General features: G+C 41.1%; 1 protein-coding gene across 2 annotated transcripts in view; it reads left to right on the top strand.

The window, feature by feature from the left end:
• MON2 (MON2 homolog, regulator of endosome-to-Golgi trafficking) overlaps positions 1–26132 on the top strand; it is a 159996-nt gene that overhangs the window by 113561 nt on the left and 20303 nt on the right. Inside the window, exons 27-29 of one of the 2 annotated variants that reach the window (XM_015822117.1) lie at positions 19514–19657; positions 20104–20121; positions 20337–20465. In XM_015822117.1, coding sequence (XP_015677603.1) covers positions 19514–19657; positions 20104–20121; positions 20337–20465 — 291 coding nt within the window. The remainder of the gene's footprint in view (positions 1–19513; positions 19658–20103; positions 20122–20336; positions 20466–26132) is intronic. The other variant, XM_015822118.1, reaches the window with a different exon arrangement.

Genomic DNA, 26132 nt, shown 5'->3' with positions numbered 1-26132 from the left:
GGCTGACGGGGGAGGGGGTGGGGGGTATCCGGGGCCTAAAAAGTCCTGCAGGGCAGGCCCCTTTTTCGTCGCTGGAAACATGCCGCATTAGCTGGCACCGCAGGGGGTGGTCCCATGGCAACGCTGACAGTCCGGGCCGTGCGCCACCGGTGTCTCCGGTCCCGAGCGCGAGCCGCAGGAAATATCCGGGCCCAAGTTGTCCGCTGCAAGGACACCCCGCCCACGGCAGCGCCGCCAAACCGCTTTCTATGCTGCTGGCGTCCCCGGGCTGGAGCCGTGAAAGCCGGTCCAGCTGGTCGTCGGGGAGCAGAACCGGGCCGCGGAGGCCAAGCCTTACTCACCAGCAACACTGGAGCTTCCCACGCCGACTGGTAGGTCTTCCGTGCTGCTCCGCTCGGACCATTGGCTTCTTGCTACAGGGCTGTCTCCCTCCGGAACTGTTTCCCCCCCCGTTTATGTCGACCCCATGGCGAATAGCGTCCCACAAACCAAAGTTGAACCAATCAATTCAAACTTCTTTTGTGAGAAGTTTGAATTGATTGGCTCACCTTTTTTAGTCCTATTTTTTTGGGGGGGCACTGCACGTGGCTGGGAGCCACAGGAGATGGCTGAAAGAGCCGCATGCGGCTCCGGAGCCACGTGTCGACTTTTAGCGATTGCATAGATTCCCCCCCCCCAAAAAAAGAACTACGGCACTCACTCTCCTTAGCTGACTCGAGTATAAGCCGAGGGGGGCATTTTTCAGCGCCAAAAATGGGCTGAAAAACTCGGCTTATATTCGAGTATATACGGGGTATTCATTTTTCCCCTTTGATTATCTGACAACCTAGGAAAATGTGCCTCCTGTAAATACTTATCTATTTCTTCAAGTTGTATTTTTTCAGAAGCATACAACTTAGAATAAAAATCCAAAAAACTCTTTTTAACCAAATTTTGTTGGGATGTCATTTTACCATGATAATCTATTTTCTCTATAATTCTTAACTTCTGCTTCTTTCGTACTTGGTAGGCCAGCCATCTTCCAGGTTTATTTGCGTTACAAAATGTATTATATTTCATATACCTTAAACTGGTTGCTGTCTGGTCTGCTATTAACATATTAAATTGTTCCCTAAGCATAGTTATAGATACTTTTAAATTATTATCCAGCGGATTTAAAATAAAAGCCTGTTCTTTTAATTTAATCTCCTCCTCTAGCTCTTTTCGTTTTTGAGCTTGCTTTCTCTTATAAGCACTATTCATAGAAATCAAAATACCTCTCATATACACTTTGCTAGCATCCCAGACCATTGAGATTGGAGTACCTTTATACATATTCAACAAAAAAAATTCTTTCAGTTGATCTTTACACTTCTGCACATTTATATCATATCTAAATAAATTTTCATTCAATCTCCAAGTTCTTCTCTTCCCCTCTTCACCAAATAATTCCATCCATACCGGACTATGATCTGACAATCTCCTAGGAAAAATCTTAACATTCTTCACCCTGGAAAGAAAATCATTAGTAATAAAAAAAAAGTCAATTCTCGAGTATGATTGATGCCTATCTGAAAAAAAAGTATAGACTTTTTCTTCCATGTTCCGTTCCCTCCATATATCTTCTAGTTCCAGTTCTTCCTTCAGATCAAAAAAAGTTTTAGGCAATATTGAATTAAAAGCTTTACTGGAACCTTTCTTGTCTTTTCTTGGATCTAAAACACCATTCCAATCTCACAACATAATAACTGATTTGTAATCCATTTGATTTAATTTCCGATGTATCAGTTTGTAAAACTGTTTCTGCTGTTGATTTGGAGCATATAATCCAATGATAAGACATTTCTTCCCATTCAAAAACATTTCAATAAAAACATATCTTCCTTCTGGATCAGAGTCAATCAATTTAGGCAAAAACTCCTTCTTAACATAAATAACTACTCCACCTTTTTTCTGAGGCGCAGGTGCAGTAAAATGTATTCCCAACCGTGAATTAATCAAATACTTTTGATCTTTCGCTGTAATATGAGTTTCTTGCAAACAAACATCATTTTTACGTTGCTTCAAATAGTAAAATATCTTCTTTCTTTTCTGCGGTGAATTCAAACCATTAACATTCCATGTCAGGAACCTTGCCATCTTTAGTGGCAGAGAGCCTCAGGAACACCCCTTGCAAATCAGCCATCACTGATCTCTTCGGTCTCGTTCCTCCCACTGACTCTGAACTTACTTGTTGTGCTATGGGTACCACATCCACTCTTCTTTGCTCTCTTTCTTTGCGTCTATGAGCTGCACGGGTCAATCTCTGTGATTTTGGATCATCTTTAATTTCCAAAAGTTGTAACTCAGCTTGAACTTGATCTTGTAAATTAATAACACTTGATGATGATGTAGCTCCTTCAATAACTTTATCTTCAAGAATTCTTTCCTTCCTGGTACCTTGTGGAGACACTGGTGGACCTGCTTTCAAAATTGAGCTATAAAAATCCTTTGCCTTTGCCACTGTATTGAGCCGATACCGTATGCCCATATAATTAACCATTATACCAGCTGGTATATCCCATCTGAATTGAATTTGTCGCACTTTCAACTCTTCAGCCAAAAAAGCAAAATCCTTCCTTCTTCTAAGTATCTTGGGTGGTATTTCCTTTAGGATTATAACATCTTGTCCTAAAATTTGAAATTTCTGCTTATAAAAAGCTTGAATAATTTCATTGCGGATTGATTTTCTTGAGAAGTAGATAACAACATCTCTTGGAATGTTTCTCTGTCTTGCAACCCATGAGTTAACTCTAAAANACCTCATTTTGAGTTAAATCCGCATTCTCTTCCACTTTCCCCAATCTAATTTCCAAAGTTTCAACATGTTCCTCCACTTCTTCCACCCGCCCTTCAATGCGTTCTACATGGCCAGCCAAACCTTGCAATGCAAACAATATATCATCTCTCATCTCAACATTTTTCTCTTCAAGTTTCTCTTCAAGTTTCTTTTCAAGCAGCTCGTCCATTTCACATCTAATCTGTTTGGCTGTGTCCTTCAAAGCATCCTGTAAATCTTTCAATGTTAATGCTGGAATTGGAGGAGAGGGTGGGGGAGTAGGTTTTGTCTGCTGTGGTGTTTGAACAGCTGGGGAGGAACTCGAACTTTTCTGAGGAACAAAAGTTCCCACACACTTTGAAGCCATTTTTCTTTCTCTTCTTCTCTTATAATTTCATTTATATCATATAATATCAAATAAAGTCTTGTGAAAACATCCAACAAAAACAGAAGCAGAATGCTTGCCCAACAAGCAACAAAATAACCAAGTCTAATGCAATAGGAATCCAGTAGAAAGTAAAAGTAAAATTAAAAGTCTCCAAAAGTAAAAGTCTCTGTCAAAGAGCAAAACGCCCTTCCGTAGCCATATTTTTTCCTCTTTAACTTAAAATGTCAATGAAGAAGCTTATTAACTTCAGAGTTAAAGGCTCCAATCCTTCAAGCTTCAGACCACCTGGATTGCTCTGTCTGCTCATAAAAATTTACTCACGATCTCCCAAAAGCAGAGGTTGAATCCGCGTCTGGCTTAGTTCACAGGAACGGAGGCAGCCCGAAGCGCGGAGAAGTCCCTGACTCCGGGGGAACTCACCTTCACCCCCACAGCTGTAAAACTATGAGGGCTAGGGAGTTCTACCCCTATCAGGGAAGCTCTCCCCCTCCCCTTTGCCCGGGGAAGGGGATTCCGAACCGCGGAGCAGCTGGTAGACGCTGCTCCTGAGGTCTTACGCGTCCTCGGGGCGGACGGCTCGGAGAAAAGCCGCCATCGGCGCCAGGATCCAACCAGAAGTCCATCAGCTTATATTATTTAATTAGTTCACCATGCATCCTATTTTCGTGATTTTTGTTTAAGCTTAATTTCCCTCTTATGTTCAATCTATTCTTATCAGTCATGATTTTCTCAATGCTAGTCATCTAAATATCCAAATTTTTCCATTTAAGTACACCATCCCAATATTTTCATATTTCATGCGTTATAAAAATACTGTACTTCTTATCTATCTTATAGCATCTGCGTAACATCCTTTCTGATCAGCTTATATTTCACTTATATTTATAAAAGTGAAATCCCAATATTTTTACATTTCATACATTGTAAAACATACTATACTACTTAAATCTCTTATCCCTCTTGTTTTAGGGCCCCTTTATGTTCAAAGTTCTCTATTCTTTTAACCATATTCAAACAAGTGTTTGCTTATGTAATACTCCATCTGGTACGGCGAGTCAAATCTCTTGAATCTGTCTCTAGCCTTCTTCTTTTGCCGAGTAGCTTTCCAAGTTGATATATTCCGCTTACCCGGCTGTTCCTGTGTTTTTGAAAGTATTGTTGGGAATAAAGAAGATAAAATAGATAAAATGTATACTTTCTGTCTCTGAACTCTGATGATTCTCCTGGAAATTCTATAATCTATTCCATTTTTTGTTGTTACATCAAAGTCTTGTAAATTTTTTCCTATTTATATTAAATTGTAGGTCTTTTCATTTGTAGCTTTGTTGATTTGATCATGTTCTTCTAATTTGTGTTCTGTTATCTGATTTGTTTGTTAATTCAACATCATTTTCTGGGTGTTTTTTGATTGTAGATTTAGGTTAAAGATGTGCTTATTTATGTCGTCAAAGTTGTTTTTGATTTTCTCGTGGTTTAAATCTATTGTCATTTGTATCTGTCGTAACATTGCGTACATTTCCTCTTGGAAAGTATTTGTCTTGCCTTGAAATATTGCTTCTGGAGGTCTTTGATGTTCCAGGCTAAATCCTTCAGGGGTAAATATTGTAGTGTTCTGTCATTTTTTGATAGGTGTACGATATCCATGTTGTCTCCCCCTTCAAATAGGCTTTCATCAATATTTTAGTCTCTATAGTTAGTTATCCAGTTACCGAGTCGCACAACCCAATCTTATATAGTTCTTATCTTTATATATAGTTTTTGTAGTCCAATGTATTTCCAATTGTCAAGGCCTCAGTACAGGCAATATTTTGTAACAGTTTTTATTCAAGGGTCAATTATCAATCAGTCAAAGTTGCAATTCAATATGTTTAGCCACCTTAAGTCCTTCCTGTAAATTCTCCTCTAAAAGATTAGCCAAGAGCCGAAGTTTTTCTTATTCTATAAACAATTCTTAGATTTAGACAACAGTCCAGGTATTTTTCTTTCAGACATTTTTTAATCTTATGGCTGGCCCAGTTCTTTCTTTGTTCCCAGCTGTCTTCTTGAAAGTTATTTAAAGTTCAAGGGAACAGATTATTCTTTGTTTCTGGGCGTCCTGCCAATTTCTGAGTCATTATTGTTAGTATTCTGTGCTCTGATTCTCCACTAGGTTCAGTAGTAGTTTATTTTCCAGTTTTTTCAGACAAAAAGTTATTATTGTTATATATTTTTTATAATTTCATCAAAACCCGTTAGGGTATAGTCTTAACAGGGTTCGTGCTCTTGAACTTCAGCTGCAAGTAGCTTGGGCTAGATCAGGGGTAGGCAACCTTGGCTCTTTCATGACTCGTGGACTTCAACTCCCAGAATTCCTGAGCCAGCATAGCTGGCTCAGGAATTCTGGGAGTTGAAGTCCACGAGTCATAAAAGAGCCAAGGTTGCCTACCCCTGGGCTAGATGCTGATGTACAGCTAGCCTTTCTCCTGTCAGATCAGAGGGCTTCTCCCAGATCGAACGGAACGACCGCTGTTGTTTCATGATCAGCGGGGCACCTCCTTCACAGTCACTTCTTTGGGGCGACTTCAGACCCATTTAGGGTCCCCATGGCAGGGCGAAACTGGCCATGGGGAGCGGAGCTCCATTATCCCACGACCGTCCGCTACGGCAGGGCTTTTCAACCTTTTCACCGACTGTACCACTTTTAGGATATGGCAATATTCGAGTACCACCTAGCAAGGTGTCAAAAACTTGATGACCAAAAAAAACAAAAAACCTGTTCAAAATTACAATTGCACTGAAATGACTTATGATCATTTTTCACACTTATGACCATTGCAGCATACCCAGGGTCATATAATTTATATTTGTATGCTTGGCAACTGATTCATATGTCTGATGGTCACAGTGTTCCAAGGTCATATGATCCCCTTTTGCAACCTTTTGACAAGCAAAGTCAATGGCAGGGCTGCTGGTGGCCAAGTGCTAAGGCGGGACTTCTCTCCCTCCTTCCTTCCCTGCCTCCCTCTTTCTCATGCCCTCCTCCTTCTGAAGGAAGAATTTGACCCACCCCCCCTATTTTCCCTCTTCCATATATTCATCAAACAAGGAAAAGCCTCCAGAGGCAGAAAAGACAAGCTGCTGAGTGAACTAGCTTAAAAAGGCACATTCGCCCTTAAGAATTAGCTACTGGCTAGAAAGGAAAGTTAAGGAGCACAGCCGGCATTTAAGGAAGAAAAAAAAATGTAGTAAGTATTGGCTGCCGGCTAAGGCAGCCTCCCCAAATGGCTCCATTCATAAGTAAAGGAATGCTACAGGCAAAATCCATTCATGAGAAAAATACTTCAAAATGCCTTGCAGCAAAACTTACAGCTAATAATAGGAGGGCAATAGAAGCTAACATGAGACATCAGCCAAATAGAAATTGCAAAGCATTCCTTAAGAACACAAAGCCCTCATTGCACAAATCCCAGAACTTCAAAGTCACAAAAGCACATAAGAATCCTTCCACTCTCCATCTCCCTCCCTTCGTGTCTCACTTCCAGCTGATGCTACCTTTCTTCATTCCTCGTGGAGGGCAACCGTTCCCCTACTGCATTTCTTGCCTCTTTGTTGCTGCCAGCACAGGTGGCTGCCACAGAACTTGTAGATCGGCTCATGGCCGGCCTGCTTGGCCTCCTCTCCTCCCCACCCTCCTCCTTCCCCTTCAGTGCAGCTAGAGCTGACTCCACCTCCTCCCAAGGCTGCTTCTTTTTCTCTCTCTCCCTCTCCCGCCCAAACTGCCTCCTTTTATAGCCTCTCTTGTCTTCGCCCCCCTCCTCCTCCTTTCTCATGGGGCAGGGTGAGCCAGAAGTGAGCTTGGGGCCTTTGCCTCACCCCAGCCACTCTGCAGCTCCAGAGGACTCTTTCACAGTAAGTCCTTCCCTGCGCTGGCTCTTTCCTTCCCCCACTACACTTGGCTAGGCAGGGCTGTATACCACCTGCCACTCATTAATGGTTCGCGTACCACCGGTTGAAAAGCCGGAAGTCCCCAGAGAAAGTTCTTTTGCTTGGCCCTGCCTATCAGAGTTCTTTAACATCATATCCGGTGCATATTTTCTGAATCAAGAAAATGTTCTCAAAAGTAGAAATCTGAAATTAATTTGCAGATTCTGTAATGCATTTAAAATGTAATGTATATGTAAAATGTAAATTAAATTGATAGATCTTGATCAGTGTAATTCTAATAAAGTTTCAGTGAAATTAATGAAACTTGCCATTACATTTAACTGAAATTTTGCTGATTTCAGTGGGATTCATATTCATTATTTCTTTTTTAAAAAGTATTAACACTACCAATTACTGTTACCAGTTGCTTACATAATTCCTTGAGTTTTTTATTTGTTTTCTAATATATATTTATATATAAAGACTAAGTTTGAGAACGGGTGCTCACTAGTTTATGTCTGTATTAAACAAGTATTCTGTTAACTTCAGTGTTGTTGATAGAAAAAGATTCATCCATTGGATAAGGTAATATTCATATTCAGAGATTTCTGGATTTGGGGGAAAAGATTTTATCTCTAGTGCATTTGCCCCGAAACAAGTTTTTTTTTCAAGGAAGAAGGAGCTCTAAATAATTTTTTCAACAATGCTAATGAGTCTAGCATTATATTTTTATCTGAATCCCTGTGTGTGTTTGTGTGTGATTAAGATATTATATGAAATGTTCTGTATTCATTAAACTCGGGAATTCTGCCTCCCCAAAGTTTCTGTAAGAACATTGAAAACTTACTTGGTTTAGGAGCAGAATATGCTCAACATTGTTTGGAAAACACTCTATAATTGTATACTGAATATACTATGAGATTTCATTCCTATGTCAAGGACACCAGAATTTTTCAGCTTTTTCCTACTTCTGTCTGCAGGCATAATTAATATTTATAGGTAGCTCTGTCTGGAGTGTGTTTGCTTGTCCACTCAAAACAATTAGAAAAAGAAATGCTAGCCAATATTAAGATGAAAAGGCAGCAAATGGGAACAGGTCTGGCTAATTCCTGCTTCTGAACCCAGTTGAGCTCATAGTCACAATATTTTTCCCCTAATTTCTTCTTAGAGGCAGAATTCATCCAATTTCTAAATATCTTGAGTGTGTCTCAGTATACATGTGGTAATTAATGAGCGATAAACAACAATATATTGGCTTGGAAGTCTCTAAAGTAGAGGTACTAAAGTTTAGTAAGTCAAGAGAAACAAAAATATCTTGAACATAATAGGAATGTATTAAAATATGAGGAACAGGAAGAGATGGAATCAACAACAAATTTGTGAGGTATTAAAGTTGATTAAATATAAAAATGACTGACAAATATAAAAAAGTAAACTTAGGTAATTTACACATATGAAAGAATGAATTACCATAGAGTCACAAAACATATATAATGGTGGGTTAAAAGAAAAGGCAAACATGAATAAATTGGAATTACTGAAATCCTCAAAACGAGAAAGGCAGAACATTTAAAGAATGTTTTGTATGATAGGGATTGTATGAACATGATTGAAATAAAGATGGTTTGAAGGAGAGAAACGTTTAAAGAGGTAGAATAAATGGTCTTAGTGTAAACTAATTGAGCTATGTTTCTCTTTTAATTTCTGTAGCTTATTATTGTTTACTCTTTTTCTCTTATTATACATAATAGTGCTTAACCCAAAAGAAAATAGCATGATGAGTATATATGTAATATAGATATAAATACTGTATGCAACCCTACATTTAATCTGTTAAATGAACTTAAGCATTTACAATTTTTTATTTTTACTATAAAAAAGAATAAAGTCATATTCCAGAACTGAATTATTTAACTAGGCCAGGGCTTTTCAACCGGTGGTACGCGACCACCTGACTGGTGGTACGCGGCGTCGCCTTCCCCCCACGGCGTCACCTTCCTCCCCCCTCCTTCCCAGCTCATTTGTTTGTGGAAAACATGCTGCTTGGCGGTAGCCTGCACGAACCCTACTGAATGCACCCTGCATGGGGCGCACGCGAAGAGCGCAGGCGCAGAGCAAGGCTCCGTCCTCCCCAGGGACTCATTTTGCAGCAACCGGATTGACTTCTTGTGCGCGCGGGTCAGTGCGGTCCGTGTCACCCTTCCCCCCTCTTCTTTACAACAAGCGCTAGCCTGATAGGGGACAGAGCCGTCCACTCCCTCGGCAGGAAGGGGTTTGAGACCGCTCGCATCGCGGCCCTAAGCGCCAACATCACAACCGCCTCTCCTTTTCCCCCTTCTCTCTCTGTTGCAGCCTCACTCTCTTCCATCTTCTTTTCCTTCCCCCCCCACGAGCTTGCGATACCCCTCACGGCCCTCATGTTGCCTCCTGGAGGACTCATCCTGCAGCAGTAGGTGGGAATCGAGGCCCACATTTGTTTTGCTGACTCGCACCAGACGAAGCCAACAGAACGCAGGTGTGGAGGGACAAATGTGCCAGCCTGAGTCCCTCCCCCCAGTTTCGTAGCATTTAACCCTTCCCGATTTCCGCGACGGCCAGCCTGCACGCCCGCCAGTCAGTTTCCCCTTCCGTTGCTTGTATCGCAGGCTTAAAGTCTGGGCTCTTGGCTGACTAATCGCCTTTCTCCCCCCCTCATCTTTTTGGGACATGCAGCGGGTTTCCCCTTTCGTTAATTATCGGAGGTTTGAAAGGCAAGCTACTCCCGGAGCATAAAAGTAGAAGGTCGAAACGGTGAGAGTGACGCAGCTCTCCGACTCTCTGCTTCAGGTTGAAACAGTTTCAAAGGTGGGGACCGGAGATTACTTCGCCCGAAGGAAGGGTGACTTGGTGGCCGGCGGGTTTATCTCCCTTCCTTTGGAGGAGGAAGAAAAGCGTCGCTCTCTTCCTTCGGGCGGGTGCAAATGTAACTTAAGAACGGTAGCAATGCAGCCAGAAATGGGCATCTCTCGACAGTGCTGGGGAGAGCTATGGGAAGAACGATGTACACAGAGAGGATCGGGGAACCTGGCTCGAATGCTGGGCCCCGGTAGGGGAAAAATGACTAGGAGAAGTAGCCGGTTCGTAACATAAGTGCCTGAAAATGGGAGATGAACCGGCGACATCCCCGCCCTGCCTGTGCGCTCTCCTCTGCCTCTGTGTGCGCACAGGCAGGGCCGTGATGTCAGGCAGGGCCGTGATGTGTTGCTGCCTGCCAAAACCAGGCTGGGGTCTGGGCGGCGTAGCACAGGAGCGTCCCTGCGCCGTTTGGCTGTGGTCCAGGCCTCACATTCATCACCTGTTTGGCAGCCAGGAGACAGAGCCTTTCAGCTTCAGGCCGCGCCATCGGCCCTTGGCTCCCTGCTGCAGCCTCGCACCCATCAGCTGTTCGGCAGCTAAGAGTCGGAGCCACTCAGCTATTCATCAGGATGCCCACGCGGCCTCGCGCCCATCAGCTGTTCGGCGGCCAGAAGTCAGAGTCGCTCAGCTGTTTGGCAGGACGCCCACGCTGCCTACACCCACGTTGCCAGGTAGAACAGCACCGGCTGCTGGTTTCTTTGCCGCCCCGCACGTCGTCTTCAACCCCTCCCCCGCCCGTTCATGTCGAGACTGTGGGGGCTTGACAGGGAGAGAGGGAAGGAAGGAGGAAGGGACAAAGGGAGGTGAAGGAAAGGAAGGAAAGAAGGAAGGAAAGGACAATGGGAGAGAGGGAGGGAAGGAGGAAGGGACAAAGGGAGGTGAAGGAAAAGAAGGAAGGAAGGGACAATGGGAGAGAAGGAAGGGAAAAAAGGCAGGCACCCACCCCAGTCCCATCCCCCTCCACCAGAGACCCACGGATTCCCCTCTACAGGCACCCTGCAACCTGAGTGATCAGCTGGCCACGCCCCCGGTCATTGATCACATGACCCTGGGACACTGTGAATGTCATAAGTATGAATCAGTTGCCAAGCATCCGAATATAAATCACATGACCCTGGGGATGCTGCAACAGTCATAAATGTGAAAAATGGTCATAATTCGCTTTTTCCAGTGCCATTGTAACTTCAAACAGTCACAAAGCAAATTGTTGTAAGTCGAGGACTACTTGTACTTTCTCATTTTTTCCTTTTTTTTTTGGTCAAGTTTTTGATACTTTGCTGGGCAAGTGGTGGTACTCGGATATTATCCGAAAAGTGGTACAATGGGTGAAAAGGTTGAAAAGCCCTGAACTAGGCATTTTACTTTCACTGATGAAAAGTAACTGTACTAATCATACCAAATAGCTGTTTAACTTTATTTCTTTATATTATTCTAGGGATTTTATTTTAATTTGCTACTTATATATTCCATTTATTATTTTATATTCCAATATTTAGTTTCAAAAATATCATGGATTGTGACTTTTTAAAATACAGGAATGCTTTTAAGACATGTTCTGTATAAATAAAAGAACATGAACAATGGATACAGGGTACAAGGAAATGTAGATCTACATGTAAAAGAAAACAGTATTAAAAAATACATCAATTGACTGAAAAAATACCATCTTTAGTACCGTGGACTCCAATCTTTTGGAGACTAGGGACCAGTTTTGTGGAAGACAATTTTTCCACAGACCTGGGAGGGGGGATGGTTTCAGTTTTACTTGCTCACTTGCCATTCACCTCCAGCTGTGTGGCCCAGGCCACGGACAGGGACTGGTCTGTGGTATGCGGTTTGGGACCCCTGCTTTAGTAGTAAGTTGTGTAGTATCATTTAAGAAGTAGAAGGAGAAGTCTTGATCTAAATCAGGCATGTCAAACTGCCAGCCCATGGGCCGGATGCATCATACTGAAACCGCGCCCACCCCATTGCTGGCAATGGGGAAAAAGTTGCGAAACATCACATGATGTCGCAGGTTTGACATGCCTGATCTAAATAAATGAAGTTTTTATCTATGCTGATTTAAATTACTTTCATTGAAAACAATCCAAGCTAAAAGAAGAATCTGACTTGAGACTCAAAGCTGCACATTATCTAGAATATAAACATACAGAGTAAAGGCAAGAGTTACATGAGGTTAGCCATCAAATAAAAATGCAAAATTTTTATAAATGTTTTGATTCTGGATTCAAGATGTAAAATATTAAAAACAATCTCAGTTCTAATGCTGCAACTTTGATTGTAAAAGAAACACAGATAAATAGGGACCAAAATCTCATGCTTCAAAATAGAACTCCTTAATATGCTCCACATCATCCCATAAAGCCCCTGTAATTGCTGTATACAGAAATGGAATAGCCATTGGCTCATAGAATATTCCTTTTCCCTACAAGTTAGGGATATTGTACTTGTCATGGTTCCGAAAGATGAAACTCTTCAAAGAACTTTGAGGCATTGTTTACTTTAACGAATCTTTAATCGAGCAGCATAGCTTCGGTATGTACATAGTTGAAGCCAAAATCTGACTTCCCCTCCCTTCAGCGCATAGATCAAAGCACAATTCCCTCCTACAACTAACAGTCATAAATCACATTCTCCAATTAGTTTGAAATGCTGGCTTCCCGCCCAATTCGTTATCCCGCCATGCTTTATCAGCTCTTGTTACAATATTGCATGTCTAACTAACTCCCATCACATTCCTCCCTCTCCCCCAGTATCATCTAATTCTAAGAATACAGTATAAGAAAGAAAAAGGCTGCATCTCCATCTGTTGTCAAAGCAAGAGCATCCAATGTTAGCAGCATTGATATCTCCCCCCTTACAAAAAGGACAGATCCTGTGGCGTAAACAAAAGCATATGTTAGGAACTGTCTCTCGGTTTGTTAGGGTATTATAGAATCCTTTGATGAGTCTGTCGGCTTTCACATCACTAGATTTCACCCAAGTGGCTTCAGATAGCGAGTATCCCTTCAATTGTACTAGGTACTGCAATTTCCCTTTAAAAATTCTAGACTCAAGAATATACTTTACTTCATAGTGAGTTTGACCCGCCACTACGATGGGTCTGGGTGCCTTCTTAGGGGGAAGTCTTAAAGTGGATCCTCGCAAAGATTTCAACAAACTGCAATGGAAGACAGGGTGAATTCTCCCTCAAAGCCTAGGGAGTTTTAATTCTACTGTGACCGGGTTGATGATTCTTACGATGGGGAAAGGCCCCAAAAATTTCAGTCCTTATTTCTTACTGGGTAATTTAAGGCGTAAATATTTGGTCGACAGACCTTTTCCCCAACTTGGAATGTTCTTTGAGGGGCTCTCTTTCTGTCTGCCTGCTTTTTATAAGTCTTGGAAGTCTTTTTTAAAACAGCTTTTGTGGCTTTCCAAACCTCTTCCCACCCCCTCACCCATTGATCAAGTGTCTGAGAAGCGGAGGACACTTGAGGGTATTCAGATATTGGGCTGAACTCTTTTCCTTTAGCTACTCTGAAAGGCGTGAAGCCAGTGCTGCTGTGAACAGAGTTATTGTAAGCCATCTGTGCAAAAGGGAGGAGGTCGGTCCAGTTGGTTTGTTGGTAGGAAATATAACATTTGAGATATTGCTCCACCATCTTGTTAGCGGCTTCCACAGCCCCATTAGTAGATGGGTGAAAAGCAGGTGATAGACCTTGAGATGATCCAATTAGTTTAAGACAGCTCCTCAAAAACTTAGCCCCCTGTCCGAAATTATTCATTTAAGGGCTCCATGCAGCCGGTAGATGTGTTTCAAGAACAGTTTAGTCAGTCATTGAGCAGACGGGAGTCCTTTACAGGCGATGAAGTGAGCCTGCTTTGAAAATAGGTCTATCACAGTCCAGATGACTGTATTTCCTCTACTTTCAGGGAGGTCTATTATAAAGTCCATAGCGATTTCTTCCCATGGTTGAGAAGGGTCTGCCACCGGCTGCAGTAACCCAGGGGGTTTCCCTGGAATTCTTTTCATGGTGGCACATAGAGTACAACTCCTGACATAATTTTCCACATTCCGTTTTAACCCCGGCCACCAGAACTGCCAGCGGATGAGATGTAGAGTTTTTAAATATCCAAAGTGTCCAGCCTGTTTTACATCATGGCTGTGTTTGAGAGCGTTAAGATGGAGGGCTTCTGGCAAGTACAATTTTCCCCCCTTCCAAGCCAAACCATCCCTGCATGTTAGGGAGGTTTGATTGTCCTTGAACCACTGATCAGTGAGGAGCTCTTGTTTTATTTTCTTTGCCCCAGGGTCATCAGGATTAGGGGCCCTGCAAGGTGTGAGTTGAGTAGCAGTTTGTGGATTGGAGATAATTGCCTCATTAATCTCTTCGCACTGGCTTTTGTACTGGGGCAGTCTGGCTAGAGCATCAGCTAGGATGTTTTTCCCTCCTGGAATGTACTTTAGAGTGAAGTTAAAACGATTAAAGTATTGTGCCCAGCGCATCTGTTTCGGGGACAATTTGCGGGGAGTTTTCAGTGCTTCTAGATTTTTATGATCTGTCCATACTTCAAAAGGCACCTTGCTCCCTTCTAGATAGTGTCTCCAGTTTAATAGAGCCCATCTCCTTCTCCCAGATCACCCACCTCCTTTCACTCTCAGTAAATTTTTTCGAGGTGTAGGCGCAGGGTTGCAATGCCCCACTTTGGTTCTTTTGCAGTAATACAGCTCCTATGGGTACATCGCTGGCGTCGGCTTGAATTACAAAGGGCTCCCCTGGACAGGGGTGCTTTAGGACCGGTTCAACAGAAAATAGTCTTTTTAGATTCTCAAAAGCGGTTTGACAGCCCATAGTCCATACTAGTGGTAGGCCCGGTCGCGGTTTCCCTCCTTTACCTGTTTTGAGTAGTTCTGTAAGGGGTAGGGCAATCTCAGCAAAAATGGGGATGAATTGACGGTAGAAGTTGGCAAAACCTTGGAAGCTTTGGAGCTGTTTGCGAGTCTTTGGGGGCTGCCATTCAGTTACACCTTTCACTTTGGCTGGGTCCATTTCAATACCCTCATTGGAAATTCTATAGCCAAGATAAGCTAATCGGGTGTGGTGAAATTCACATTTTGACAGTTTGACATAAAGCTTGGCATTCAATAGTTTCTTTAACACTTCTCTTACCAGCTTTATATGATCAGTCATATGCGTGCTGCATATCAGGATATCATCAAGATACACCAGAACCCCTTTGTATAAATGATCATGTAGGACCTCATTAATCAACTGCATGAATACGGCTGGGGGCCCCTGTAGTTCAAATGGCATGACTTTGAACTGATAGCTCCCCATGGGGCAGTTGAAGGCAGTTTTCCATTCGTCTCCCTTCTTTATTCTCACCTGGTAATATGCCTCTCTCAGGTCTAATTTAGTGAGGACACTCCCTTTAGCCAGGTGGGTTAGTAAGTCCTTCAGGAGAGGGAGGGGATATTTATTTTTCACACTCACAGCATTGAGACCCTTATAGTCTACGCAGAGACGAAGAGACCCATCTTTTTTTTTTTAAACAACACGGGCTCCCACAGCAGACTTGGCCTGTTCAGTGAACCCCCTCTCTAGGTTTTTGTCCACGTATCACTGCATCTCCTCCATTTCGAGGGGGAACATGGCGTACATTCTCGGTCGTGGGATTTTGGCTCCCGGCAACAGTTCAATGGAACAATCATTGGGTCGGTGAGGAGGCAGGGTGTTGCATTCCTTCTCACTAAATGCCTCCGCCAGGTCCTGGTACTCACTGGGGATGAGTGGCTCGCCTGGTGGAGGTGAGGCAGCCATGTGCACTCGCTCGTTGGGTGGGCTAAAGTTTCCTGTAACATCTGTTGAATCGATAGGGGGCTTGGGCCCTATAGGTAGCCTCACAGTTCTCATTCCCTTCTCCCACCAGATAAATGGCTTCCATTTGTCCAACCAGGCTAATCCTAGGATCACAGTCTCAGTCATTTTTGGAGCCACCAGGAAACGAATGAACTCCCAGTGCTCTCCTATTTCTAAGCATAGGGGCTCAGTTAATTGAGTGACTAAAGTCCCTCCCATCAGGGAGCCATCGGCTTGCTCAAACCTCACAGGTTTGGAGAGCAGCTTTGCTTGTATGCCCATTTTCATGGCAAATGGCAAGCTAATGACCAGAAGCATCCGGAATCAACTAGCACTTTTAATTCTGCCTTAGGAATTATGAGTTTGGCTGGCAGTGAAAAAGATGGGATGTGTCAACTCACCATCGGGTCGTTCTCTCCTTCGTTGTCGCTGTCAAAAGAGGGTAGAGCGGGGATGTATCCAGCCTTAGTCCCGGCGTCCTCCTGCGTGGGGGATGTGACTTGGGCAACCGGTTCCTATGTGATCCAGTTGGATTTCTCTCTCATTGGCTGCTGGGCAGGTTTCTTTCTCGCTGCTGGTCCCGGTCCACTCTGCTGTTGGGGGTAGGGGACTGGGCAATTCGCTGCTCGATGTCCCTGCTGGCCACATCAGAAGCACTTGATTGGCGGGCCTGCAGGTGGCCTGGGTCCTTCAGCAGTTGCAGCAATTGGAAGTTTGCGAGGGGGAGTTGCCATTTGGGTTGCTCTGGATCTGGTTTGGTTTTAGGTGGAGGCTTCTTATTGCGGGCGAACTGAACGTCTAGTCTTAACGCTGCCTGGTACCATTATTGCAGCTGATCAGGTACTGCTCGATAGATGCATGCATGAGAGAGGTGATCATCCAATCCTTCCCTGAAGTGATGGACTATGGACTGTTCAGGCCACTCTCTATCCGACCGGCTAACTTTCGAAACTCTTGTACGTACTCCAGGGCAGGCCTACCGGCTTGTTTTATTTTATGGATTTGTTTTTCTGCTTTGAGAGCATGGATGGGTCCTCAAATCTTTCTCTCAGTCCTAGGAAGAAGAGGTGGGGGTCCTCCAATTCGGGGGCTTGCTCATTATATAAGTTGTTCAGCCATTCGGATGCCTCTCCCTCTAAGCCGGACGCTATCACATCGACCATAACGGCTGGGTCCGGGTAGAGATAGGCCCAGCGATTCAAATGAGAGCGCACTTGGTTGAGAAAAAAAATCAGTTTCTCTGGGTCCCCATCAAAGGTTGCTCTGAAAGGTGGAGCAACCATTGGCTGCTGAGGTCTCCACTGTGGTTGTTGCACCCCCAGTTGCTGTTGGCCCCAATCTGGCTGCTGATTCAATGACTGCTGGGGCCTCCACCATGGCTGTTGCAACCCCCGTTGCTGCTGGCCCCCCTACCATGGCTGCTGCTGCTGCATTCCCAGGGGTGGCACGTTTGGGGTCTGTTGCCATTCCCCCTGCTGTTGGTCTGCTGGGAGCTGTGGCATCTTCAACCGGTATAAGGCCCCCTGTGGCCTCGGAGGGGGTTGTTGTTGGAACTCCATCATCTGCAGGCCCCTCAGTGGTTGTTGTACATTAGGGGGCGGCGACTAGCCTCCTTGCTGTGGTCGTCCTCCCACCAGCTGCTGATTTCCTGGCTTCTGCACCACTCCAAGCTGTTGCAAGGCCTCTATTAGCTGCTGCAAGCTCAGAGGTCACTGACCATCCACCTGCGGGGGCTGCTAAATTCCCCACTGCTGCAGGGGCCTCAGACTGGGGTTCTCTCTCTGTGTGGGGCTGGAGGCCCTGGCAGGGGATTTCAGGGGCTGGAAGGTTGTCTGATCTGCAAAGGAGGGGCTGGAGGCTTCTCTCAGCAGGAGTTGATTTCTGCTGCTCTGTCCTAGCCCTTCAAATCTCTCCACTGGCTGGCTACAAGCTGCAGACAGGCATTCCCACTCACCCGAGTCCCCAGTGGCAGGCCTCCTGGTAGCTCTCCACCGGTCTGCTTTTGAAGCCTTTGTGGGTGGCAAGGCATTCTCGAGGCGTCTGGAGTCTCCGTTAGGCTGGGCCCAATCTGACGACCATATCAGCTCTCCTAGTTGCTTGGGTTTTGCCTCCAGCTGGGAGTCCTGCAAAAGCTCTTCCTCCCCCGGCTTGTTTGCTGCCGCTTCCCCCCCCCCCCCCCCCGGGTAGCAGCTGCTGCCGGGTTGCTGGCTTCAAGCATTTTTTTTTCTCCATGATGAAATCTTCTCCCGAATCTTTGTCAGCTACCCTCAAGTCTGGGGACAGTGACGGGGGCTCAGAACCCCTAGAAAGTTTGGAAAGTTTGTAGATTTTGGCTTAATGTCATGGTTCCGAAAGATGAAACTCTTCAAAGAACTTTGAGGCATTGTTTACCTTAAAGAATCTTTAATCGAGCAGCATAGCTTCGGTATGTACATAGTTGAAGCCAAAATCTGACTTCTCCTCACTGCAGCACATAGGTCAAAGCACAATTCCCTCCTACAACTAACAGTCATAAATCACATTCTCCAATTAGTTTGAAATGCTGGCTTCCCGCCCAGTTCGTTATCCCGCCATGCTTTATCAGCTCTTGTTACAATATTGTATGTCTACCTAACTCCCATCACATTCCTCCCCCTCCCCCAGTATTATCTAATTCTAAGAGTACAGTATAAGAAAGAAAAAGGCTGCATCTCCATCTGTTGTCAAAGCAAGAACATCCAATGTTAGCAGTATTGACAATACTGTTCTAATAAGTTATGCACTGCCAGATAGCACATAATAACAGCCAAAATACAAGCAGATATTCAACAATGATAATTCTCATTAATTTTTGGATTTCTGAATGGACCAATTTCTTGCATATGCCAACTAGAAGATAAATGTATTGAGAAATGCTCAATAAAGTATATAGATTATTTAATATTAACCTAGTTATTACTTGTGAAATTATTCTCTTCAAAAATATTTTATTTAACCTATTTGTTTCTTCAGATAGTTACAAAAATGAAGTGGTAGCTATCTGAAGCTTTCCATTATGTTAGAATATTTTTGTTGACATAATATTGCAGTATTGTATAAAATGGGACAGATCATGTGAACAAACATACAGTTCAGATTGTTTTGACCTTCTACTACTATTATTATCACAATACTCTTCCTTCCAAATGTCTTCTGTTTTATTTTGGTGTTATGCACACCACTATTATTATATAATTTTGGTTGTATTCTTTCCATAATATGTAGATAACTCAGGGACCAATTGCCCTGAATTATCAACTTTTTTTTTTTGCAATTTGACAAAAATACTATGTCTTATCTTTGTGTCTGATCTGCATTTTGCACTGTTACTATTATATCTAAGTAAATCAAATGTTAGCTAATCTGAGAGTTTCATTGATTTCTGAATTGTTACCATGCTAAGTAATGTATTAATTAGTGTATTTAATTTAAAGTTTAGAGGTTAGGTAATTACCTTTTGAATCAGTTCAGCAGACTGGGCTGCTTTATCAGTTAAACGTATTTTGTAGCAGTAATAGTAGAGCTCATGAAGCTTTCTCATGCTAGAGGAGCCTACAGCATTTCACATTCCTAAAATATATATCACAAAACTATATGCAAATGTCTTATTTTTGCTATGAATTAAATATTATCTGGAAAATTAATTTTTTTAATTGGTTTTTATAGGTTATATGTATAGGTTCAGAAAACATGCAAGTAATGTATCCTGCTATCTTTGATCAGTTGTTAGCTTTTGTTGAATTTTCCTGTAAACCACCACAGTATGGACAGCTAGAAACAAAACACATTGCCAATGCAAAATACAATCAGGTGAGATGTAACTGTTTTACTTTTAAAAGCTTAGATTCAAAAATATGTATAGTTTTGCATGAATTTATATTATTGACCAACTGAGTTTGGCCAATATTTATGTTATCATAATTAAATAAATATGTAAGTTACCTTTATTTCAGCTTTCTTTTTTCCTGTCACTTTCCTACTTGATATTGACATTCTACTTAGAAAAGAAATTATGAAAAAAAAATGTCCTACTTAACAAAGATGATTTAACTAGCTTTTCATTTTCTTTTGCATATTAAATCCCATATTTTACTTTTAATACTTTATTTTATGAAATTCAAACATAATGTCACTGATTTGACTGCATTTGCACTAGTAATGCCACTCAACCAGAAAAATGAGATAGGTAAAATGTATAAAAATATATTAATTTTTCCTTATTCTGTTTATTATGCAACACAATGGAATCACTATAGATACAACTGTTTGCACCGGTGAGTTAAAATTCTTTAAAGATCATGCTTAGCATTCTTCCTTCATAAACTGCAATATTTTATTAAAAGTGTCTTTGATTAATGATTGGGAATGTCTTTTAAAACTTTTTTCATGGATCAGATATTTTTCTTTTTGTAATCTTCAAAAAATGTGCATGTAACCAAACTGGGCCTATTTATTTCCTTTTATACAATCTGTTGTTTGTTTGTTTTAGGCAGAATGGGTAGCACTTAATTATGTACCATTTGCAGAAAGATCTTTAGAAGTTGTGGTAGATCTGTACCAAAAGACTGCTTGTCACAAAGCTGTGGTAAATGAAAGAGTCCTTCAAAATATTATCAAGGTAAACATTTTATATAGACTTTAAGATTATTCTTTAAAGTGAACTGAATTGTTGTTTCCCAAGGTTGGATTGTGAATAAGCCACTCTTACGTGCCTAAGAGTGGCTTATTACTATTATTTTGCAGTTATAAGATTATTTCAAAAATTACACTCTCCCATATCTTTGTTCTTTGAGAATCAATTATTTTGTCAATTATCAGTGTGGATTACATTTAGTTATGTCTTTGTAACCCTTTTCTGATAGCAAGTATTATTTGGAGGATATGAAGATATAGTAATCAAAAACAATACATTATCTTGTTTTAAATTATTAATTTAATTACTTTTCATGGGGGATGAGGTAAAATCTTCAGTCATGTAAGACTGAAGAACATTGCAATTCAGAATTCTTTCAAGTCTTTATTTCATCTGTGGTACATACCATATATAATAAAGAGAAGAGGCTGATCAAAGTGTTCAGATGTCTTAAGTCTTTCTACTGTTTTGTAAAGCTGAGGTGAGGTAACATAAAAGCCTATCCACACATAAACTGGTAAGGTTAATGTGAAGTATATTCTTTCTTTCTTTTTTTGGTAAGATTTTATTAATTTTTTCCATACATATAATAATAATTTTTCAACCAACGTGCTGTCTGAGTTTAAATATGCTAATACATATTAAATTCCTAATCCTTTATTCTTTCTCTAACTATCGGTAAAGTAAGTCCCAAGTTTGATAATATTCTGTTTCTTCTTTTTCTTTCAGTCTCATGGTCAATCTATCCATCTCTGCACATTCCAATATTTTTTGATTATTTCTTCATCTGGTGGTATTCCTTCATTTTTCCAATATTGCGCAAATATTCTTGCCGCTGTTGTGACGTGTAAAATCAAATATAGGCTTTGTTTGTTAATCTTTTCTGGCATTATACCTAATTTAAAAAGTTCAGGTTTAAAATCTACATATTCTCCCAACATCTTTTCTAACCAAGTATGTATCTTTTTCCAATAAGTCTTTGCTTTATCACATGTCCACCAAACATGATAATACATGCCTGAGTTGTGTTTACATTTCCAACATCTATCTGACATATTTTTAAACATTTTTGCTAATCTTGCTGGTGGCAAATGCCATCTATAAAACATTTTATATAAATTTTCTTTATAAGAAGTTGACATCATCAATTTATAATTTCTTTCCCATAAATTTTGCCATTTTCCTAATTCTATAGCTTATCCAAAGTTTTTCGCCCATCTTATCATTGTTTCTTAAACTTGTTCACTTTTCATTTCCAAAATTAATAAAAGATTATACATTTTCATAATTAGTTTCTCATCTCAACAAAGTCTTATCAAATACTGTCTGTTCTTTATAAAATCCATAACAATTTAATGTCTTTTTCATATCTAGTTTGCATTTGTAAATGTGCCCACCACGATAAGTTGATACCCTGATTTTCCATTTCTTGTTTAGTTTTTAAATTCCCTTCAGAATTTAGAATATCTCTATATGTCCAGATTTTTTCAAAGTCCACCAAATTTGGGTGTACAAATGCTTCCATAGTTGACAACCATCCTGGAATTTTCAAATATATTTTATTTTACTTTTTATTTTTTCCCATGCTATTAACAATGCATTTCTTATATAATGGTTTTGGAAATACTTATGAATCTTGTTTTTTCCATACCATAAAAAAGCGTGCCACCCCACTTGTAAATCATGCTCCTCCAGATATAACAACCTTTAATTTCTAAGACTTATCCATTCTTTTACCCATGTTAAAACAGATGCTTAATAATACAAAGCCCACTTCGGTAGTCCAAATCCTCCATTTTCCTTAGCATCTTGTAATGTTTTCATCTTAATTCTAGCCTTCTTTCCTTGCCAAACAAATTTCAAAATTAATGAGTTTAAATCTCGGGGAAAAAATTTCTCAAGTTTTATGGGAATTGTTTGGAATAGAAATAAAATTTTTGGCATTATGTTCATTTTCACTGTAGCAATTCTTCCTAATAATTTTGTGTAATTATCTTCTTTTATTGTTGAACATCTTGCTGTTAAATATATACACAGGTATTTAAACTTTTTCACTATCTGTAATTCTGTTTTTTCTGACAATTTTTTTGTTTGTTTGTCTATAAGATTTTTAACTATTACTTTAGTTTTTTCTCTGTTTATTTTCAGTCCTGCCATTTCTCTATACTGTTCTATCTTTCCCAGTAATTTAGGAATCATTTCCAAAGGTTCTTCTAAGATAAATACCAAATCATCAGCAAATGCTTGTAATTTATATGTTTCGCCTTTTTTTTCCAGTCCTTTAATTTCTATATCTTGTCTAATATTTCTATTTAAAACTTCCAGAGTGAAAATGAATAACAATGGAGATAGTGGACATCCTTGCCTTGTACCTTTTCTTATATCAAAGTTCTCAGTGTAATCTCCATTCACGATCACTTTCACTGTTTGTTTATTATATATTGTTTTTATCATATTTATAAAGTTCTGTCCAAAATCCATTATTTGTAGTTGCTGAGTCATAAATTGCCAGAAAACATTATCAAATGCTTTTTGAGAATCTAGAAATATTAGTGCCAATTGTTTCCCTGGGTGTAATTCATAGTATTCTAATACGTCCATTATCACTTTTAAATTGTTTTTAATTTGTCTCTTTGGTAGAAAACCATTTTGGTCTGGATGTATAAATTCTATTAAGTTTTTTTTCAACCTCTCTGCCATTATTGAAGTAAAAATTTGGAGGGAAATCAATCCAGAAAAACTACAATATACTTTTTATTCAAATAGTCAAAACTCCTGGTCAAGAATTGATATGAATGGAGATTAGTAGTAATATCTGTTTAGTAGGAGACTTAGTGTGATAGTAGATGGGACAGTTGACTACAAAACCAGATATATGATACTCCATTTCTGTTATTTTTCTATGGAGGCTCTGATAGAATTCTTCCTGGTTATTGTTTGGTGCATAAATTACTACTAACAGTGTTTTTGGTGTAAATATACTGCTCAAAAAAATAAAGGGAACATTTTATCATGGAACTGAAGGGGTTTGTGTTGCCTTTATTTTTGTGAGCAGTATATATGTCTACCATCACAATTCTTCCTTCATCTGAATAGATCAGGGCTTTTCAACCTTTTCACCAATTGTACCACTTTTAGGATGTGGCAATATTCGAGTACCACCTAGCAAGGTGTCAAAAACTTGATGACCAAAAAAAACCAAAAAAACCTGTTGAAAGTTGCAATTGCACTGAAATGACTTATGACCATTTTTCACACTTATGGCCATTGCAGCATGCCCAGGGTCATGTGATTTATATTTGGATGCTTGGCAACTGATTCATATTTATGATGGTCACAGTGTTCCAGGGTCATGTGATCCCCTTCTGCAACCTTTTGACAAGCAAAGTCAATGGCAGGGCTGTTGGTGGCCAAGTGCTAAGGCGGAACTTCCCTCCCTCCCTTTTTCTCATTCCCATCTCCTTCTGAAGGAAGAATTTGAAAACCCCCCCCCCATATTTTATCTCTTCCATATATTCATCAAACAAGGGAAAGCCTCCAGTCCAGAGACAGAAAAGACAAGCTGAGTGAACTAGCTTAAAAAGGCACATTCCCCTTTAAGAATTAGCTACTGGCTAGAAAAGAAAGTTAAGCAGCCGGCACTTAAGGAAGAAAAAAAATGTAGTAAGTACTGGCTGCCGACTATGGCTGCATTCTTAAGTAAAGGAATGCTATAGGCAAAATCCATTCAGGAGAAAAATACTTCAAAATCCCTTGCAGCAAAACCTACAACTAACAATAGCAGAGCAATAGAAGCTAACAGGAGACATCAGCCAAATAGAAATTGCCAAACACTCCTTAGAAAGCCCACATTGCACAAATCCCAGGACTTCAAAGTCACAAAAGCACATAATCTTCCACTCTCCATCTCCCTGCCTCACCTCCAGCCATTGCTGTCTTTTTTCACTCCTCTTGGAGGGCGATCCCTCCCCCACTGCATTTCTTGCCTGTTTGCTGCTGCCAGCACAGGTGGCTGCCACAGCAGTTGTAGATCAGCTCATGGCCAGCCTGCTTGATCTCCTCTCCTCTCCCCCCACCCTCCTCCTCCTCCTCCTTCTTTCCCTTCAGTGCAGCTAGAGCTGACTCTGCCTCCTCCCAAGGCTGCTGCTTTTTTTTCTCTCCCTCTCCCACCCAAACTGCCTCCTTTTATAGCCTCTCCTGTCTCCGTCCCCCTCCTCCTCCTCTCTCATGGGGGAGGGTGAGCAAGAAGTGAGCCTGGGGCCTTTGCCTCGCCCTAGCAACTCTGCTGCTGCAGAGTCCTTGCCTGCGCTGGCTCTTTCCCTCCCCCACTACACTTGGCTAGGCAGGGCTGCGTACCACCTGCCACTTGTTAATGTACCACAAGTGGTACGCGTACCACCGGTTGAAAAGCCCTGGAATAGATCATTTAGAATCTATTGCCTCTTTAATATATACAGCAACACCTCTTTTTTTCTGATGTGCTGATGCATAGTAAAGTTTCCCAATTTTTGGGTGTTGCAACAGTTTATGGTGTTGTTTTTTTATGTGTGTCTCTTGCAAGCAAATTATGTCTATATTTAATTTCTGTAGTTTCCTAAAAAAAATATTTCTTTTTGATGGTGAGTTTAGTCCATTTACATTCACAGAGAAAATTCCATTTTCTTTCTCCATTTCCATTATTTATATTTAGGTCTAGTCGCTCTCATAGTCCTCTGCTCTCTGGCAGTTCCTTCTCTCTCTTGTTCAGATTTCTCTTTCTGTTCTCCTGTTTGTGTAATTTCATCTTGAATTGTCTCTTCTGTTTGTTTCTGTTCCATGGTCTCCTCTTGTCGTTGTTGCACTCCATCTAAAACCGCTTGATGTCTTACTTCGAAGTCTTCTGCTTTCCAGATTGAATCTAGCTGATACCTTGTATTATTCCAGTTGATTAGAATGCCTTCTGCCATTAGCCATCTAAAATTTATACCTTTTGCAATCAGCTTTGTAGTTAAAAAGTGATAATGTCTTCGAGTATCTCTCACTCTCTTAGGCAGACATGTCAAACTCGCGACGTCACGTGACGTCACGCAACATATCGGGATGGTTTTGCCATTGCCGGCAATGGGGTGGGTGTGGCTTCCGGATGACGCATCTGGCCCGCGGGCTGGCAGTTTGACACCCCTGCTCTTAGGTATCTGCTTTAAGACCACAATTTCTTTATTCTTGTATTATAATGGTTCATCTCTCACTTTTCTTAGTACTTCATCTCTTGTTGTTTTCTTTATGAATCTCACATATACTTCTCTAGGTAATCTATTTTTCCTTGCTTAGCTTGAATTCATTTGAAATATTTCGTCTATCTCCATTTGCATCTCTGTTCTATCTGCTTTCCAGGCTTCTGCCAGAAGCTCAATAATCACAAGTGCTACATTTTCTTCTCTGTCCTCAGGGATGTTTTGAAATCTCAAGTAATGTTCCGCCTTGTCCATTTCTAGAATTGCGACCGCCCCTTCTAATTTTTCATTCTTTTGCAATAGTATTTCCATTTTTTTATCCAAATCATCTGATTTATCTTCCATTTTCTGAATTCTTTGTTCATTTTTAACAATCATTTGATGATGAACTTCAAATTGTGCTTTTATATCCAAAATTTCTTCACAATTTTTCAAAATT

The sequence above is a fragment of the Protobothrops mucrosquamatus genome, unplaced genomic scaffold, assembly GCF_001527695.2.
Source record: "Protobothrops mucrosquamatus isolate PMUCROS unplaced genomic scaffold, P.Mucros_1.0 scaffold1468, whole genome shotgun sequence".
Taxonomy (NCBI): domain Eukaryota; kingdom Metazoa; phylum Chordata; class Lepidosauria; order Squamata; family Viperidae; genus Protobothrops; species Protobothrops mucrosquamatus.
The sequence above is the reverse complement of the archived record's forward strand: the minus strand, read 5'-3'. Positions and strand labels throughout refer to the sequence as shown.